The sequence below is a fragment of the Rhinolophus hipposideros genome (assembly GCF_964194185.1).
Source record: "Rhinolophus hipposideros genome assembly, chromosome: 2".
NCBI lineage: Eukaryota > Metazoa > Chordata > Mammalia > Chiroptera > Rhinolophidae > Rhinolophus > Rhinolophus hipposideros.
Window position 1 is genome coordinate 62,409,897 of NC_138048.1, and position 18,233 is coordinate 62,428,129.

At 36.2% G+C, this 18,233-nt stretch overlaps 1 protein-coding gene across 4 annotated transcripts in view; it reads right to left on the bottom strand.

Annotated features, from left to right (window-relative positions):
* YEATS2 (YEATS domain containing 2) overlaps nt 1–18,233 on the bottom strand; it is a 79,528-nt gene that overhangs the window by 44,968 nt on the left and 16,327 nt on the right. For 3 of the 4 annotated variants that reach the window (XM_081062811.1, XM_081062813.1, XM_081062812.1), the window contains exons 5-8: nt 14,867–15,112; nt 13,045–13,160; nt 10,523–10,684; nt 3,893–4,004 (exon numbers count right to left, since the gene is read on the bottom strand). In XM_081062811.1, the coding sequence (XP_080918937.1) occupies nt 3,893–4,004; nt 10,523–10,684; nt 13,045–13,160; nt 14,867–15,112 (636 nt within the window). Of the gene's footprint in view, nt 1–3,830; nt 4,005–10,522; nt 10,685–13,044; nt 13,161–14,866; nt 15,113–18,233 lie in introns of all 4 variants that reach the window. The other variant, XR_013994193.1, reaches the window with a different exon arrangement.

Sequence of the window (18,233 nt, forward strand, 5' to 3'; positions counted from 1 at the left end):
TTTTATACTTCTAATAACTTATTATAAGAACAATCTAAAAATGGAGGAAGTTTTACACAAAAAGATGTTTACTGCAGCATTATCTATAACCACAAACTGAAAACAAATTAAACATCCAGCAATGGAGGAATGCTTAAGTAAACCATGAACCATCAGTTGATGATGCTTACAAAGACTATGTAAAAATATCTTAAAAGACAAGCTATAAAAACACATAAGCAGTGAGATGCTGTGATGCCACAAGTATATATATACTTAGGGTATGTTTACTAAGCACTTTTGAAAAAATGAATGAAAATTTAGGCAATATAGGCAATGCTAATCACTTCCAATACATCAGCATCATGGATTATATTTTAGGGGACAGAACGGGATATAAACTGAGGGAATGTTATAAGAAAAAGTTTACAATTACATACAAATAAACTAAGTTCGTATTCCTATATTTTAATTTATCTCCTATCACTTTAAATAAAGGATTTGTGGTAGTTTATCAATATAAACATTATACAGTAAGAGCAATAGAGGAAAATGATTGAGTTGGGTAGAAAGAAAAAGAAAGAGGAGAAAATATGAAGCCAGGGGTAGGTTAGTAAATAGCAAATTCTAAAGGTTTGTAAGAGGTAGATTTTAAGTCTGGCTGAATTTCTTAAAACCCAACACAGAGAGGACAGCTCAGTTATGAGATTTAGCGTTCATAATAAAAAATGCAATACAGGGTGGATTCAAGGTGGTTACATGGAAGACATCTGGAATTGTAATACTTAAACCTTAACCAACAGTGTGATTGGTAAAAAGATATGGGCAACTTTAGGCCACATCCATTTTCATATTCTCCAGAGCATAGAAATAACAGTCTCTCTGTACACTGTTGGGACCACATTTTAAAGAGGGACACTGATAAAACAGAACTGTTATCAAAATGGCAAGAGGAACTACCATATTTCCCTGAAAATAACTAGCCATACCATCAGCTCTAATGCGTCTTTTGGAGCAAAAATTAATATAAGACCGGGTTTCATATTACATTATAATATATAATTACATTATATATTACATTATATAAGACCCGGTATTATAGGTCTTATATTATATGAGACCTGGTCTTATATTATATAAGATCTGGTGTTATATTATATATATTATAACATATTATATTATACCCAGTATTGTATTATATATTACATTATATTATATTATACCTGGTCTTGTATTAATAGAAGACTGGGTCTTATATTAATTTTTGCTCCAAAAGATGCATTAGAGCTGATGGTCTGGCTAGATCTTATTTTTGGGGAAACATGGTAGAAAGCAGCACAAAAGAACAGCTTTCACCTGGAGAAGACACGATTTAAGGACAAACGTGAACACTATCATTCAACATTTTTAAGGTTCTTATAAAATAAAACCAAGTCCTGTTCTGTGCTATTCCAAAAATCGAACAAGGACAAGTTAGATCAAGGTTTATAAAAAAAAAAAAAAGCAGCAGCAGTTTTAGGTAAATTTATGAAAGAAACTTCCAAAAGCTTATTTATTATACTAAACGGATAAATGGGCTGTTTGGGGAATAACTGTGCCCCACGGTGATGACTGAGGAGAATTTACATGACTACCTGCCATGGATGGAAAATATGAAATTCATGGGAATTTCATGAATTCCAGGAACTTTACATTTTACATAATTCCAATTTAATGTAATTATTTTAGTATCAAATACGGATTGTTATGTACCACAGAATCCAGAATCCAGAGAGATCATCAGTGTGGGCTTAAATAGTCAGGAAAAGTTAGAGGAACTTGATGAGTGAAAAGAATTCAAACAAGCATTTTGAGGAGAAGAGCATGAAAGAAGACGTGAGAGAAGAAGGCCCGTGGCATTTCTGGGATGCAAATAGACTGACCTTGCTGAAGTAGGACGTTCATGCAGGGGATTAGTGTGAGGCAATTTAGGGGAAGCATGCTGAGTCAAAACGTGAAGAATCCTGAATAGTAGGCAGGGGAGTGCAGGGGAGTACGAACTTCAATAACAAGAATTCAATCAAGGTTTTTCAGAGAGGGCTAGCATAATGGTTCTCCTAGTTCAGGCAGACTATTCTGATGGGGATGTGCAGTGAACCCGGGGAAAGGAGAGAGATAAGGACGAAGAGGGAAGAATCAAAGATGGCTCTGAGCGTTAACACGGAAGTGACAGGGAAAATGATACTCCAGTACAAATCAAGATCACGTGGTCACAATACAGGTGTTTAAGGTCTCAAGGCCAATCAATACATAATACATAGAAAAATTAAGTTTTCCAGAAAAGCTGACAACAAATTCTTTAAATACCGTCATTTTAAAACAGTCTCAATCTTCCACCAGGAACTAAGTGATATGGACAATACAGTATGTATGAAAACTATGTAAATAATTCTTTTTATTTTAAGGATTAGGGCTGGGCCCAGGGCAATATAAGATGGTATGTGTGGTGCTTAAAATAAAAGCAAAACTAATTTAGATCTTCCTTTAAGTAAGTGGGACGGTATCCTTCCCTCTGACCAAAGTGGGTGTATGTTCTTTATTTTGTTGAAGTTCTTCTCTTAGGTCACAAGGCAACTGGCAATTGACCTAGTCTTATAGTATTCTCTAGAAAATAACTTAAACATGAAGTTGAGCAGTGCTGTCAAACACCAGTGGAGGGCAAATTTCAGCATGCCTTAAGGTTGAACATGTGCATTTGCAGAGCAAAGGGAACAAAAATGGAATTCTGCAGATGTACTCAGATTCATTTAATTCAATTTTTGGAGTCATTAACATAAACAATGTGGTAAACCACAAAGTATGGGTGTTTTGGGAGAAGTTTAATATTAGGATTATATCTTATGCAGAGAAAATGTACACAAGACTACTACAGAGAGGGACTGGGAACATTTAAAAAACTGGTCTGATTCCCAACTATAAAAGTTAAGTGTGTTTATTATATAAAATTGGAAAAATATTTAAAAAACATACACACATAGGAAAAAAGGGCAGGGGAAAGAGTCCACGATGTTATTACTTCAATTATGTACTCCAACATTTTGGTCTATTTCTTTTGTGTTCTCTGCCTCTACCCTTTTAAAATCATGGTTGACCTCATACTATACATATAGTTTTATTCTCTGTTTTTCACTTACCATATAATGGTAATATCCCCCCCATGTGTCGAAAACACTTCATAAAATTCATAAAACATAATTTATAATGGCTGCATAACAAACCATGTGGATATATCAACGAAGGATTACTTACAATTTACAATACAAATCAAAAGTATTACAACCTTGTATAGTACATCTTAATTTTTTAAAACATGTTCACTTCTACCTTTATCCTTAGGACACAAGTACATTCTTTATCCTTATGAGATAAACAGACAAGGCTTATTACATTAACTCCTCACTTAACAATGTCGATAGATTCTGCAACTTTAAGCAAAATGTAGTATTAAAGAAACCAATTTGACTATAATAGGCTAATTGATATAAACAAGAGTTAAGTTCCTAGGTTATGCCATCATTATACTGAAACGACATTGAAAGAAACAACTTATTACCTCATTTTGTAGAAAAATAAATAGATTTAAAAAGATTAGCCCTAAGTAACACAACAACAGTGAGCTTTTGTCAGAGATTCAAGTCTTCTGATTATCTGACCAGTTCATCTTTTTAAAGAATATACATTCAACTCTAAAGAGACCCCTCCCTCAACCTTCAGAGGACAAAGGGGTGTTGTAGCAGTAAGCATGACACACTCAGAAAGATTTATCCTGCTTCCGGTATCCTTGGCAATGTCTCTCAGAAGGCCTAACTTACCGCTTTAAGTACCAGGTGTAAAGGTAACTTCATTTCCAGGAAGCAATCTTTTGTTACAGTACCTTCAGATTATGTATGATATCTATCCGCTTGTTCTGGCTGTCCTTAAAGTGAACTTGAACTCTGACAGGAAACTCACCCCAACCTCTTCTGGTCAGGTGAAAAGGAGGCTCTCTAAGGAAAAGCAGATATTAACACATTAATCTACGTGCAATCATTCTAGGAAGGAAAAGTTCTCATAATGGATATGTCAGTTAGAAATACACATTCTTCTGACAATCATTTATTTATATCCTCATTTGAAGCTAAATCAATACGCTGAATTACACTAACATGCTAAATTATAAAAGAAAAATTCAATTTAAACCTACATTAAACTCCCAATTACTGAATAATTAGAGCTAAGACACTTACATCATATAATCCCAAGTCATTATTTTCACAGACAGGGGATTTGATGGATGTCACAATATTAGAGTCAGAATCCTTGATTGCTACTTGACAGACATAAGTTGTGAGGTATACATTCCCTACCCTAGACATTCATATATATTCCTCCACTCTGGCAAAAACAAAATGAATCATGAATGCTCAATTTGAAAGTGACAATTTTTTTTACTGTGATTGTAAAAATTAAATTTATTGGGGTGACATTGATTAATAACATTATGTAAGTTACAAATGCACAATCCTATAATACATCATCTGTATACGGCATTGTGTACTCACCACCCAAAGGCTAGTGTCCTTCCGTCACCATATATTTGCCCACTTTACCCTCCCTGCACCCACCTCCTCTCTGGTAACCACCATACTGTCGTCTGTGTCTATGCGTTTGTTCATTTGTTGCTTTCTGATTTATATCACACATGAGTGAAATCATATGGTTCTTGGAAAATAACAATTTATTTGAAACTCTCTGCTAAGAGGACTTAAAAGATTGTATGTTCCCCAAACAGTGACTATAATTTTAGTGGATAGAGAGGAATGTGTGTGAATGCTAACTGGACTAGAGAATTTTCAGTCAAAGCATAATTTGTGAAGGAAAGAAAAAGGAAAACTGATAAAAAAAGACTGGCAAACTGTTAACAATTGGTGTTAGGTACATGAGGGTTCAATATACTCTATTTTTGTATATATTTAGAATTTTCCATAATAAAAACACTAAAAAATTTAATTGAGAGACCTTCATATACTCAAAAATAATATAGTTTTAGCTAATTGGGGGGGAAAAGAATGCTTTAAAATGAAAATGTTCATTATGAATCAATGGCTTAGAATTACTGTAAAGAGAAGAGAATGCCAAGATTGCAGGGAGAAAGAAACGTTCAGCGGGATGTGCTTTTGGAAAATAAGAAGGGACATGAATTCAGTAACAGCAGAGTCCGAGAACACAACCTGATAGGAGTTGAACAACAGACCTGAATTATCAAGCACAGAGCCGGAGGTTACCAGAGCCCAAGACAGAAAAAAATCTCTAAGTATGAGAGTATCCTGGAAATTAGAGAAAGCAACAGCTATGTTATAAAACAGAGAGTAAATAAAACAAAGAAAACTAGAGTGCCCTGGATGAAAGAAACCAGTTGAACACCATCTGAGTTAGTAATAGAAGTAGCCATGATGTTGGTATAAATTAAAAGACAGGCTTAGGGTCAAATGAGAAGATCGACTTATAGAGAAAAGTCCAGGATGGCGGAATAGGTAAGTGCAATGTTTTCTGCGTCCCAAGATCACATGAAAATTACAACTAAATTATAGAACAATAAACCTCAAGAAGCATCTGAACACTAGCTGAACAGAATACATATAACTAACGATATAAAGAGGCCACATTGAGACTGGCAGGAGGGGTGGAGATGTGAAATGGACAGACCCCAAACCCACAGACATTGGTTGAGCACCAGGAGGGATGCCTTGGCGGCCGATGTCCCCCCTGAAAAGTGAAGGGTCCCAGCCCCACACTGGGCTCCCCAGCCCAGGGGTCCTATGCTGGGAAGAATAGTTCCCACATCTGGCAATGAAAATCAGCAAGGATTCCATTGGTCTGTCCTGGTGAGATACAAGGAAGCTGGAAACCCAGATTTCCTCTTAAAGAAGGGCCCGTGCACAGCCTCCCCCATTTGCAAATACTCATCCTGGGCTCCAGCAGAAGGGTGGAAACTCGAAAAGCACCAGAGACATACAAGGGAAGACTAAGTTGTGTAGCTTTGAGGCGAGGGCTAGAGGGATAGCTGTCACTCACCCCCACAGGGTCAAATGTGAAAGCCCACTGGTCTGGTAAAATCCGTGAGTGCGAACCCTTGGTGACTCCTTTGGACCCCGCCCCACTAGTGCAGCATCACCCAGGGCACTCTCACCTCCTGGGTGTCCAGCCCCGCCCCACAAGCTGTGAGAGGCTTGTACAGCAGCAGTCAGCACTAGCTTGTGCTGCAGCCTTTCTTGAGCAGCTCTCGGGGAATCTGCAGAGGTGAATGATGGCTGACTGAGGTGTGTTCAGGGTAGTCTGTGAAGAGGCCACAGGCTCCGCACTGGCACAAGAACTGAATCTGCATTAACACTGTGAAAGCCACTGGTCACACCACGTTGACTCCCTGGGACTCCACCCCACCCACTCTGGTGGCATCACCAGGGGCACTGTCAAAACTGGGTCAACTAGCCTAGCGCATGCACCCAAGGAGGCTCTTTCAGCAGCTGAGGCTTATGGGCAACCAGAAAGTGGCAACAGGCCAAGGGGGTCCCTGGGCCATTTGCTAAGCTCCCCCAGGCCCGATACTGGTGGCAGCTGGCCTCAGTTCACAGCAAGGTAACTCCTACGCACCTCTAGGTCCAACACAGGCAGCGACCAATTGCATACAGCTTTGTAGCTCCTACCAGGCTGGGTCCAGGCAAGGCTAAAATTGAACTGCACAGAAGCCCCTCCCAACATGCACCAGAAACGACACACCCAAACACCAGCCTCAGACCACACCAGAGCACTACCCAATTAGCCCACAAGCACCATACCCAAAGGGTGGTCTCAACAGGCACAAAAACCCACTGGAGCGAATTCCCCTCTGAGGGGTCAGCCCCCACACAACAGCTCGTATGCTGTGGGCTTAGCCAATCCTAAGCATGTCAGCCCGAGAGTCAGTCCTACACACTGAAGCACCAAAAGCAATTAAGGCTCAACTGAACAGCAGAACACACATAACACAAGGGAAGCTCCTGGAACACATGCACACGTGATCGGGGAAACTGTGTCACTAGACCACACAGGACTACCTAAAGCCACCTGACAAAGACTGAGAGACATAGATGTACTGCTACATAGAAGCAAAGACAGAGAGGCAGCCAAAATGAGGAAATAAAGAAATATGTCCCAAACAGAAAAAAGAACTAAGTGAAATGGAGGCAATCAACCTACCAGAGACAGAGTTTATAACACTGGCTATAAGAACACTTAAGGAACTTAGCGACAACTTCAACAAAGAAACAGTAAGCATAAAGGACATAGAAACCATTAAAAAAAGAACCAATCAGAAATAAAGAATACAATAACTGAAATGAAGAATACACCAGAAGGAGTCAATAGCACACTAGATGACACAGAAGATGGAATTAGCAGTGTAGAAGACAAGGTAGAAGAAAACACCCAATTGAAACATCAACAAAAAACAATTAAAAAAACAACTATGGAAGATAGTTTAAGGGCCCTCTGGGATAACAACAAACGTTAACAACATTTGCATCATAGGAATAGCAGAAGGAAAAGAGAGGGAGCAAGGGATTGAGAATCTATTTGAAGAAAAATGACTGAAAACTTCCCTAACTTGGTGAAGCAAATAGACATACAAGGCTAGGAAGTGCAGAGTCCCAAACAAGATGAAGCCAAACAGGCCAACACCAAGACACATTATAATTAAAATGGGAAAGGCTAAAGACAAAGAGAATCCTCAAAGCAGCAATCCTCCCTTACTTACAAGGGAGCTCCAATAAGACTGTCAGCTGATTTCTTAGTAGAAACTTTGCAGGCCAGAAGAAAGTGGCTGGAACGATTCCAAGTGAAAAACAAGGGCATACAACCAAGATTACTTTACCCAGCAAGGCTATCATTTAAAATAGATGGAGACAAAAAGAGCTTCCCATACAAGAAAAGCTAAAAGAATTCATCACCACTAACCCAGTATTATAAGAAGTGTTAAAGGGATTTCTTTAAGAAGAAGAATGACAAACAAAAGATTAAAAAAAAAAGGAATAATAAAATGGCACTACCTACATATCTATCAACAATTACTTTATTATTTATTTATTTATTTACTTTTAAGGAGGGCACAACTCACAGTGTGTGATGCGAGAGGATGAACCACTCTAACCAACTGAGCTAACCTGGCCACCCCATCAACAATTACTTTAAATGTAAATGGCTTAAATGCTGCAATCAAAAGACATAGGGTAGCTAAGTGGATAAGAAAACAAGACCCATACATATGCTGCCTACAAGAGACTCACTTCAGATTGAGAGACACACACAGAAAGAAAAGTAAAGGGATGGAAAAAGATATTTCAAATAAATGGAAATTAAAAAAGAAAGAAAAAAGCTGGTTCTCCTGCAGGTTACATGTGAGGCAGTCTATTCAATAAATGGTGCTGGGTAAACTAGATAGACGCATGCAAAAAATGAAACCGACCACCTTCTTGCTCCACATACAAGAATAAACTCAAAATGGATTCAAGACTTAAATATCAGACCCCAAACCATGAAAGTCCTAGAAAAAGACATAGGCAGTACACTTGCATACTTTTACACAACTTACAGGAAATCAGTGTTTTACAAATTCCAATTCTTGGGGTGAGAAATGAGAAATAAAACAGGCATTAGCTTGTTAAATATTAAGGTTCTAATGTAGTAAATTTTAATTCCAATTTTTGGTAAATCAGATATTTATCATCAATAAAAAATATGACTAACACTTCTTGCTGTCTTTCTTAAGGACTTTTATGTGCATATAGACAATTCATACAAAACCGTGATCTCCCTATTTCCCTGAATAACAAGGGTATGGTGGGGCCCTATAGCTCAGGAGTTAGAGCACTGGTCTTGTAATAACTAGGGTACGGTTGGGTTATACCATGAACTCTAAGATGGTTAAGGAGAGAAGGAAATTACATAAGAGTGGTGATGGATAATGAAAATTGGTGTAGGCAAGAAATGGAAGTCCCAGTGAGGTCAAAGAATAGTTGAATTAGGAATGGAGCTTAAAAAATAGGAGTTCGTGGTAAGAAAGTAGACTATTTGGAAATGAGATTTTTTGTAGGTGGTACAGTTTGTCTTCTTCATGTGCATGATAGTTGTCCCAATATCAGTTATCAGCTGATTTTTCCTTTCCTACATTTAATATACTAAATTGTCATATAAACATAGATCTAACTCTAGACTTTTCATTTTTATTCCTGTACCAATATTATGCTATTTTAATTGTTTTGCTTTGTAGCATAATCTGATACCTGACAGAGTATGTCCCCCTATTATTATTATTCTAAAATTTTTATTGGCCATTCTTGAATATATATGTTGTTCTAGATTACTTTAGAATCCAAGTGTCAAGTTACAGATTGACATTGCATTAACAGTTTATTAAATTAACAATTAATTTTCACATTTTTTGTAATATTGAATCTTTCTATCTCTTACCTACCCAGGAGAATCAATCAGTGTTGTAGTTTTCCAATGCAAACAAAACTTTTTTCCTTTTACTGTTTATAAAACTTCCTTCATTTTCCTAACATATTTCACTGGATAGAACCTCAGAAAATTGTTTGTATTCTGTTTTATTCTTATAGTAGAGTTTAATTGATAAAGGAGCAATTTTATTCTTAGGCTCTTAGACATTAGTGTTGAAAAAAAGTTGAGGGTTTTTAGGGAGGAGGGGAAAGGTGATATGGAAACTACAAATATGAGCAAGAAAGACAAAGATCTCACCCCTAGACCAAATGGTACATGGTGTGTGAGAGATTAAAAAAACAGCTGCCATTTAAAAGTTGTCCTCAGGAGAAGCGGCGTTCTCAGGAGATAGCCATATTTTGTTTAAGAGTCAGGAGTTGAGGGCATGCTCTGAAGAAAGCTGAGGATATAGGAGACTCTGCTGATAATAAACCACAACCATTTGGGCAGTACATTCGTGGTATGTAACATCATATAAAGATATAAAGACTACACCTAAATGAAACAAATTTCTGGATAGTATATATATTATCATCCTATCTTTGTGAGATAATAATACAACAAACAGCAACTATACTAGGCTAATATATAGGATAAATATCATTAGGCGTTACTTCTGAAAGAGTGAGATCATGAGGAAATTTCAACATTAAATATTCTGTAAAATCCTATGTTTAATTCTGTCATAGTCTGATATTCATAAAAACAGTAACCTTCTTATATTTAGCTATATAAATAAGTTCAGCTATTTTCAGGAGAACAGAATCAGCTAATAATATGGTAACAATCCGACCAGAGGGGACAGTGCCTGTTCACTGAGAGAGTAATCTGCAAAAGGGAACCAGAGCTAAAACTAATTGTGACTAAAAGCCAAAGCTGAGTAAATTACTAATAATACAAGAATTTCAAGGGAGTGTTTTCAAGTTAAATCACTTTTCTTCCATTTCAATAAATCTGTACTTTTTAGGTTAAGTAACTCAAGTGTGCTCACCTAACTTCCACAAGGTCATTTGGTTTATAGCTGGGATGAAGGAAGAACCAAACTTTCTTGACAAAATGATTAATGCTGGGTTCTCTACGAGAACCTCGAACGTATACCATCCATTTGTGAGTTGATTGGTCATTTTCTTCTCTCTTATCAGGAGGTATATACCTAGAGGAGAATAAAAAGGAACCTGAATTTTTTTTTCTTCAAAAGCCTAACAAAACAATTAACTTCTACTTAAAACAAGATAACAAATCAATTACAGAAATAAAACTGGAAAATTCACAAATATGTGGATATTAAACAATGTGCTACTGAATCACCAAAGGGTCAGAGAAGAAATCAAAAGAGAAATTTAAAAAATATGTATCTTGAGACAACTGAAAATGGAACTATAACACCTCAAAACTTAAGGGATGCAGTAAAAGTGGTTCTAAAGAGGAAATTCATAGCAATAAACGTCCCTACATTACAAAAAAAGATCTCAGACAACCTAACTTTACACCTCAAAAAACTAGAAAAGCAAACTAAGCCCAATAGTAGAGGAAAGAAATAACAAAAATCAGAGTGAAAATAAATTAAACAAAGACTAAATTGACAATAAAAAGATCAAATAAACTAAGCTGTTTTTTTGAAAAGATAAACAAAATAGAAAAACCTTTAGCTACACTTACCAAGAAAAAAAGAGGACTAAAATAAATACAATTATAAATGAAAGAGATGTTGCAATTGATGCTGCACAAATATAATGATCATAATAGACTACAAATAATTAAATGCCAACAAATTGGACAACCCATAAGAAATGGATAAATTCCTAGAAACATATACCAAGACTGAATCATGAAGAAACAGAAAATAGGAACAGAAAAATTACTAGAAAGGAAATTGAATCAGTAATCAAACACCACCCAATAAAGAAAATGCCAGGACCAGATGGCTTGAAGGGTGAATTCTCCCGAACATTTAAGGAAGAATTGATACCAATACTTCTCAAACTCTTCCAAAAAATAGATGAGGAGGGAACACTTACAAACTCATTTTACAAAGTACGAGCCCTACCCTCATACTAAAGCCAAACAAGGATACTACAGGAAAAGACAATTCCCTTGATAAACATAGCGTGTATCCCTGAAAATAAGACCTACCCCTAAAATAAGCCCCAGTTAAGATCTCAGCCAGATGGAGGCATTTAGTACGTTAGGACGATGTTCCAGAAGAAGACGACATGACTATATTTGAAGAAATGTAGATTGTTGTACATGACATCCCCAGTATTTTGGTCCTAGCTGGTCTTTAAAGAAAAAACCCAAACCTACAAATTGGACATAATTGTTTGAAAACGTCAATGACTGTTTCTCCCCAATCTTCTTGTGGTCTGGTGCGTCTATCTGGATTTCTAGTTTCGGCCTTTTCTGGGCTGACCTGTCCTGTAATACAGTTAAGACCCCAACTCTAATACTTTGCACAGAATATTTAGTCCCCTTAGCTGAAACATGCTAACTCTAAAATAATCTATAAAACAGAAATCTTATTGCCTTAATGGTATTTTATGTTTCCATTTAGATACTATTACATAGACCATTAAGAATCTTTGTTTTTAGTATCCTGAGATTTTTAATGTACTTGTTTGTTATTAGTAGACCATTAACTGAGGCTTGAAAGATTCCTGCCCCCCATCTGATTCTCCCCTCCCAGATAATTATAATACCAAATCCTGTATTTTTAATAATTGAATCTAATTACAATTTTCATATATATTAATTTATTCATCAATCAAATATTTACTAAACACCAACTACTGTAAGGTACAAAACAAATAAAATATGCTTCCTATCCAAAAGAGATTCCAGTCTCGTTTGGGAAAAATATATGAATATAGGAAATGACTATATTCCTATACAGAGGAACAGAGGAAATACACCTTATAAGGGCAGAAAAGGGCAAATAAGACTTTCTGAGGAAATAACATTCTTAACTATTTGAAGATTTGTGATGTTTCCATCCATTCCTAGATACGTGGCAAAAATGATGATGTTCCCACAAGCCAACATGAGATCATACTGGTAAAGAGACAGCCCTTTAGCTTAGAAGAGTTCTGTCTTCAAGGCCTGCTCTGCAACCTTTCGTTACAAATTAAAAACATTTCAATTTGGGCAAGCAAATAGACATTTTTAGGAATTTGCTAAGGCCCCTAAGAATAACGCTAGGTCAGAAGATGTCAAAAGTTCCGCCAAATTTATCCATACTTACATGCTTGATGAAATACACCATTTGTGTGAAAACTCGTATTTTTTACCAAGCACAATTTTGAACACGCAGAATTTTTTTACTCTGTCAAACATTAACAGACACACTAAGGCAGAGTCTCAAGTCTCTGGACCTTAGTTTACTTTTAAAACAACTAAGAGTTTGGAGAAAAGAATCCCTGAGACCTCTACGGTAATACTATGACAATAAGAGTATGCCAGAGTTCTATTTAACATAAATGGATGACTAAAAATGAGACAATTCAACTGGATACTCACTTGGACACATTGCCCACTACTATTGTTTTCTTTACAAAAAGTCGTGAAGTCTCATCTCCTGTAAGATCGGCATTCCGCTGGTCTGTTTTATGGGAGCCAGTAATACTAGAAGTGTCCTGAAAGAAATCAATCAATTTTCATTTTTAATTTGGACAATTTTCAATAGGCAGAAACCGTAAAATCATACTAGGTTCATGAATAAAATGACTCAGAATTTTTTTTTTTAATTACAAAATTCTCTGGCTTTGTGGCACCTTAGAGCAAAAAAGAACTATTTTACTATAATTTTTGCATTAGTTTAGATCAGGGGTGTCCAAACTGTGGCCCGCGTGCCAACTGCGACCCGCAATCCATTTTTTTTTTGGCCCGCAGCAAATTCCAAAAATATATTTAGCTTACTTAAATAAACCAGGTGAGGCAATACATACTTCACCTCGAGTGAGTGGCCCGCTCTTTGTGTATTTTATTGCATATGGCCCTTGGTGAAAAACATTGAAAAAAGTTTGGACACCCCTGGTTTAGATACACTGCAATTCCATGTGTATGTGTGTGTTTAATAGGCATAAACGTCTGCTTCGTATATGTAAATAGGATGTGGAAGGATACACAAGAAACTATTACAATGGTTACTCAATGGAATTTACTTTCTTTTCAACCTTCTACATACTATCAAAAAATTTTCAATGAGAAGTAATATAAACATAATGGTTAATTTAAAGTTTGACTATGGAAATACTGCCAGGGTTTAAATCCCAGCTTTTCCATTTAATAGACGTGCAATCTTGGATAATTACTTAACTCCTCTGTCTTAATTTCCTTATCTGTAAAATGAGGATGATAATAGTATCTATCTCACATGACGGTTTTGTAAAGTTCTTAGGAAAGGGCCTGGAACATAGTACAAAATATTTGTTACATAAAAAACATGAGCATATATATTAAATAAAAGACAGTAAATTGCTAAAGCTTATGATCATATGATCTAAATTCTTTTTAATTAAAAAAAGAAAAACATGCAGTATTTGCCCAGAAATAATACTGAAAAGAGACAAGTAAATCCAAACATTAAGAGTTCTGATTTTTGAGTGGTGGCATTGTGAATGACTTTTTTATTCTTTTTTACTTTTCCGTAATTTAAAATTTTTAGCAATGAAAACAAATGAATTTAGAATCAGCAAAAAATTTAATTTCATTTTATCAAAAATAAATCAAATCCCTGATGTCTGAGTACGTGGAAAGCAAACTAGCAATTTCCTCTATCACAGAACTCCTGTATGGGAAAAACCATTGGTCTCCTCTCTACAGCCAAACATTATACCAAGAAGTTCAGAGCAGCTTTAGATGGCAACTCCACAAATCAGCAGGATCAAAGAGCAATAAATGATCTTTCAATTTTATTTACTACTTGTCAAATTTCCTCCAGTTATCAAAAGTATCTTAGAATATAGTTTCACAGAGGACAATGCTGCAGAGACAGTGTTCTTGAGAGAATAAACATGACAGAGTGTAAAGATCTTGGACAAGGTCACAGCATTGCCAGCTCCTCAAGGTTTCTTTCATATCTACGTAACTGGCATCTAGCAGTCGTGCCATGCACAGGAGTCCTGAATTCTAAAATCAGAAATACAAAGGTTTAATTCTCAATTCTGATAATTATGGACAAATATAACTTTAATCTCATTGAGACTCATTTTCCCCATCTCTAAAAGGAATATAATTGTTTCCTAGGGTTCCTATGAAGGTTCAATGCGGTAACATGTGCATAATCTAATAAATACTGGTTCCCTTCTCCTTTGGTTCCCTCCCATCCATCCAACTATACCCTTCCAGTATTCCGACTTGGTCTCTGTTCCATGTTGTTTGAGAGTCTTTCCTCTATGTCCATATTGCTGTTATTGTCTTTGTCAGATAAGAAATCATTGTGCTGAGATAAAGAATCACTTTCAGAATGATTAGCTGATGGTGTTTCTGATCTCTGATTGGCAGGAGACGATGACCTAGATGGTGATTCCAAAAATTTCTTGATAGCAGGATGATTAAAAACCATTGTATCACACGTCTTTGATCCCTGCAAAAATAAAAGCAATCAAAATAAATTTTTAATCAAATCCACCAAAAGTAGGCAAAATTCTGATCTTTCCAAAACCCTTATCTATTTTAGGATCATGCTTAAAATCCTTCACCCATAAAAAAGTCCAAACTCCTTAATGTGGGCTGAACCAACAAAACTAGAGAGGGATAAATAATAATGCAAAGGTTCTAACAGTAAAAGTTAAAGATGAAAGTCCTCTGAAGGTAAATTAAAAAATAAAGATAAAAATATAGTAACATATGGAAAATAAAATTTGACTTAAAAAAAATAAGTTTCACATAAACACATCAACTGCTCTAAATAAAACATTCCAGTAGAAATATAAAGATAAAAAAATATATGCATATATTAAATGGGCATATGTTAAATGATTCCCACGTAGCAGCAAAAAGGAGCCTAGAATGTTTTAAAATGATTACTACTGATTATATAAAGTTTGCCCTCAGTCCAGTACTGAAGCCGTGGGTAATTTTTTACATCTCATTACTTGCATACAAAATATAGTGTGTTCTGTTATAATGTGACACACTGTGGTTACATTCCTAGGAAGCCCAGCTTTTAAAAATTGTGCTATTAAAATCATTATTTCAGAAAGAGAAAAGAAGACTAGTGTTTCAGAGTCAAAGTAAAAAAGTTGTTGAATTTCAACAATAAAGGAACCTTTAGAGCAGGGGTGTCCAAACTTTTTTCAACGGTTTTCACCAAGGGCCATATGCGGTAAAATACACAAACAGCCGAGCCACTCACTCGAGGTGAAGTACGTATTGCCTCACCTGGTTTATTTAAGTAAACTAAATATATTTTTGGAATTTGCTGCGGGCCGATTAACAATGGATCGCGGGCCGCAGTTGGCCCGCGGGCTGCAGTTTGGACACCCCTGCTTTAGAGCTATAAATGTATTTTGTTTCAGCAAACTAAAAATAGTTAAATGACAGATCATAACAGACAAAATTCTACCTAAATATCCTTGAAAAAACCCTAATCAAAATATGACAAGCTAAAAATCAGTGCATTTCTAGTCCATCAAACAGTGTAATTCAGAACTGCTAATAGTGAAAAAAGGAACAAAACATTAAATGAATAACCAGCTCTTTAAACAGAGTAGCTACAGTCCTGTGTTATGCAGCCATTAGATCATGATCTCCATCTTGTTGAATCGAACAGCAAGCCACATGACAAATGACATCAGAATCTGCCTTGGGTTGAATATTGTCTCCAAAAATTCATGTCCAACGCCAAACCTGTGCATGTGACTTTATTTGGAAATAGTCTTTGCAGACGTAATCAAGTTAAGATGAAGTCATTTGGCTTAGGTTAGGCCCTAATCCAATGACTAGTGGTCTTTTAAGAAGGAAACTTTGACACAGAAAAAGAAAGAAGGTACACAGAGGGAAAACATCCTTGTGAAGACAGAGGCACCTGGAGTGATACACCTACAAACCAAGGAACACCAAGGATTGCCCGCAATCACCAGAAGCTAAAAGCCTAGGAAGGATTCTTCCGTAGAGACTTCAGAGAGAGCATGACCCAACCAACACCTTGATTTTGGACTGCTAGCCTCCAGAGTCACGAGATAATAAATTCCTGATGTTTTAAGCCACCACGCCTGTGGTCATTCATAATGGTAACTCCAGAAGACTAGTTCAGTCTCTAATGCGTATCATGCAAATTCTTACAGTAAAAGAAACATCTATCTATCTGAGAATAAACGCAATACTCCAGATTTCTCTAAGACAACATCAGGAGTGTGACCAATACCAGGCATGCTAAAGCGCCACAGAGGACATGAAAGCCTAAACATGACAGGTACCTGTTGTCTGTAAAGACCACAGGGAACGATGCAAAGCAGTGTGCCATCACACCTTCCCCCGTTCTCACAGAGCCAGTGCTGGCCAAGAGAAGAAATACCTAATTCTAATAGGAAACAAAAATCTTAAGAAAAACAAATTTTAAAACGAACAAAAGTTACACTGAAATTATCAAAATGTCAAACAAGAACTACTTCTGTTCCAGTTTAATCTTATCCCCATCCTTCCTAATCGGAGCAATCTAGTGGTAATCACAATAACCACATGATCACACTCATCACTAACAGTAGGACGTGATGATTATGATGTCTCCGGATGTGAAACAACAGGAGGTATATAGCGTCACCTATGAAGTATTACCGCCAAAAAGATGTAACCTTAATCTAATCAAATCTTTAGATTTGACTTCCAGTTTACAGAAAAATAGAGGCAATGAAGCAATAACCCAAGGGATAAAGTAAATTTAAAACAATTTAGGACAATTCTATTAATACAAGGTAAAGGGCCTGGTCTCTTCAAATAAATCAGTATCCTAGGGGAAAAAAGGTGGGAGAACAGTTCTAGACAAAATGAGACTAGACAAACAAAATAGCCAAATGTAGCTATGAACCTTGATTCGACCTTCGTTCAAAACAACCAGCTTTAAAAGATATTTTGGGAACTGGGAAAATTTGAATATGGATGGGTTACCACATAATACTGAAGCATTCTCTTAGGTATTGTGACTACATAGAAGAATGGCTTTTAGTAAATACACAATTAAGTATTGAGGCGTCATTTTGCCTGGAACTTATTTTCAAATGTTTTAGAGAAAAATAAGATCGGAAAGCAAATACGGAAAATGTTAAAATTGTTAAATCTACGTGATGTATAAACGGGTGCTTATTTCACCTTTTCTGTGTATTTGAACATTTTCATAAAAAATGGGGGCGGGGGGAAATCAGGGCTTTTTGAATAGAGTAAATCTACTGAAACTCCAAACTGCCATTCATTCGCAGTAAAAGATAGGAGGAAAATCAATCAACGTATAACTTACTCCAAAGAACCATAATCAAGTGAAGAGGAATAAGGCAAATTAGAATAGGGCCTCACTCAGCTTTGCATATGCAAAGCCTAACAACAATGCTAAATATTAGTAGCAGAGGGAATAAATAAAAAGAAAAAAATGTTTTAGGATTACTGACAACGTAGAGAGAGGTATGATTCAAGGATTATGGTTGAGCATAGCAAGTTTATGTACATTCCCAGGAATATAAGCTAGACTTCTTGAATTCTAAAGATCAATATAA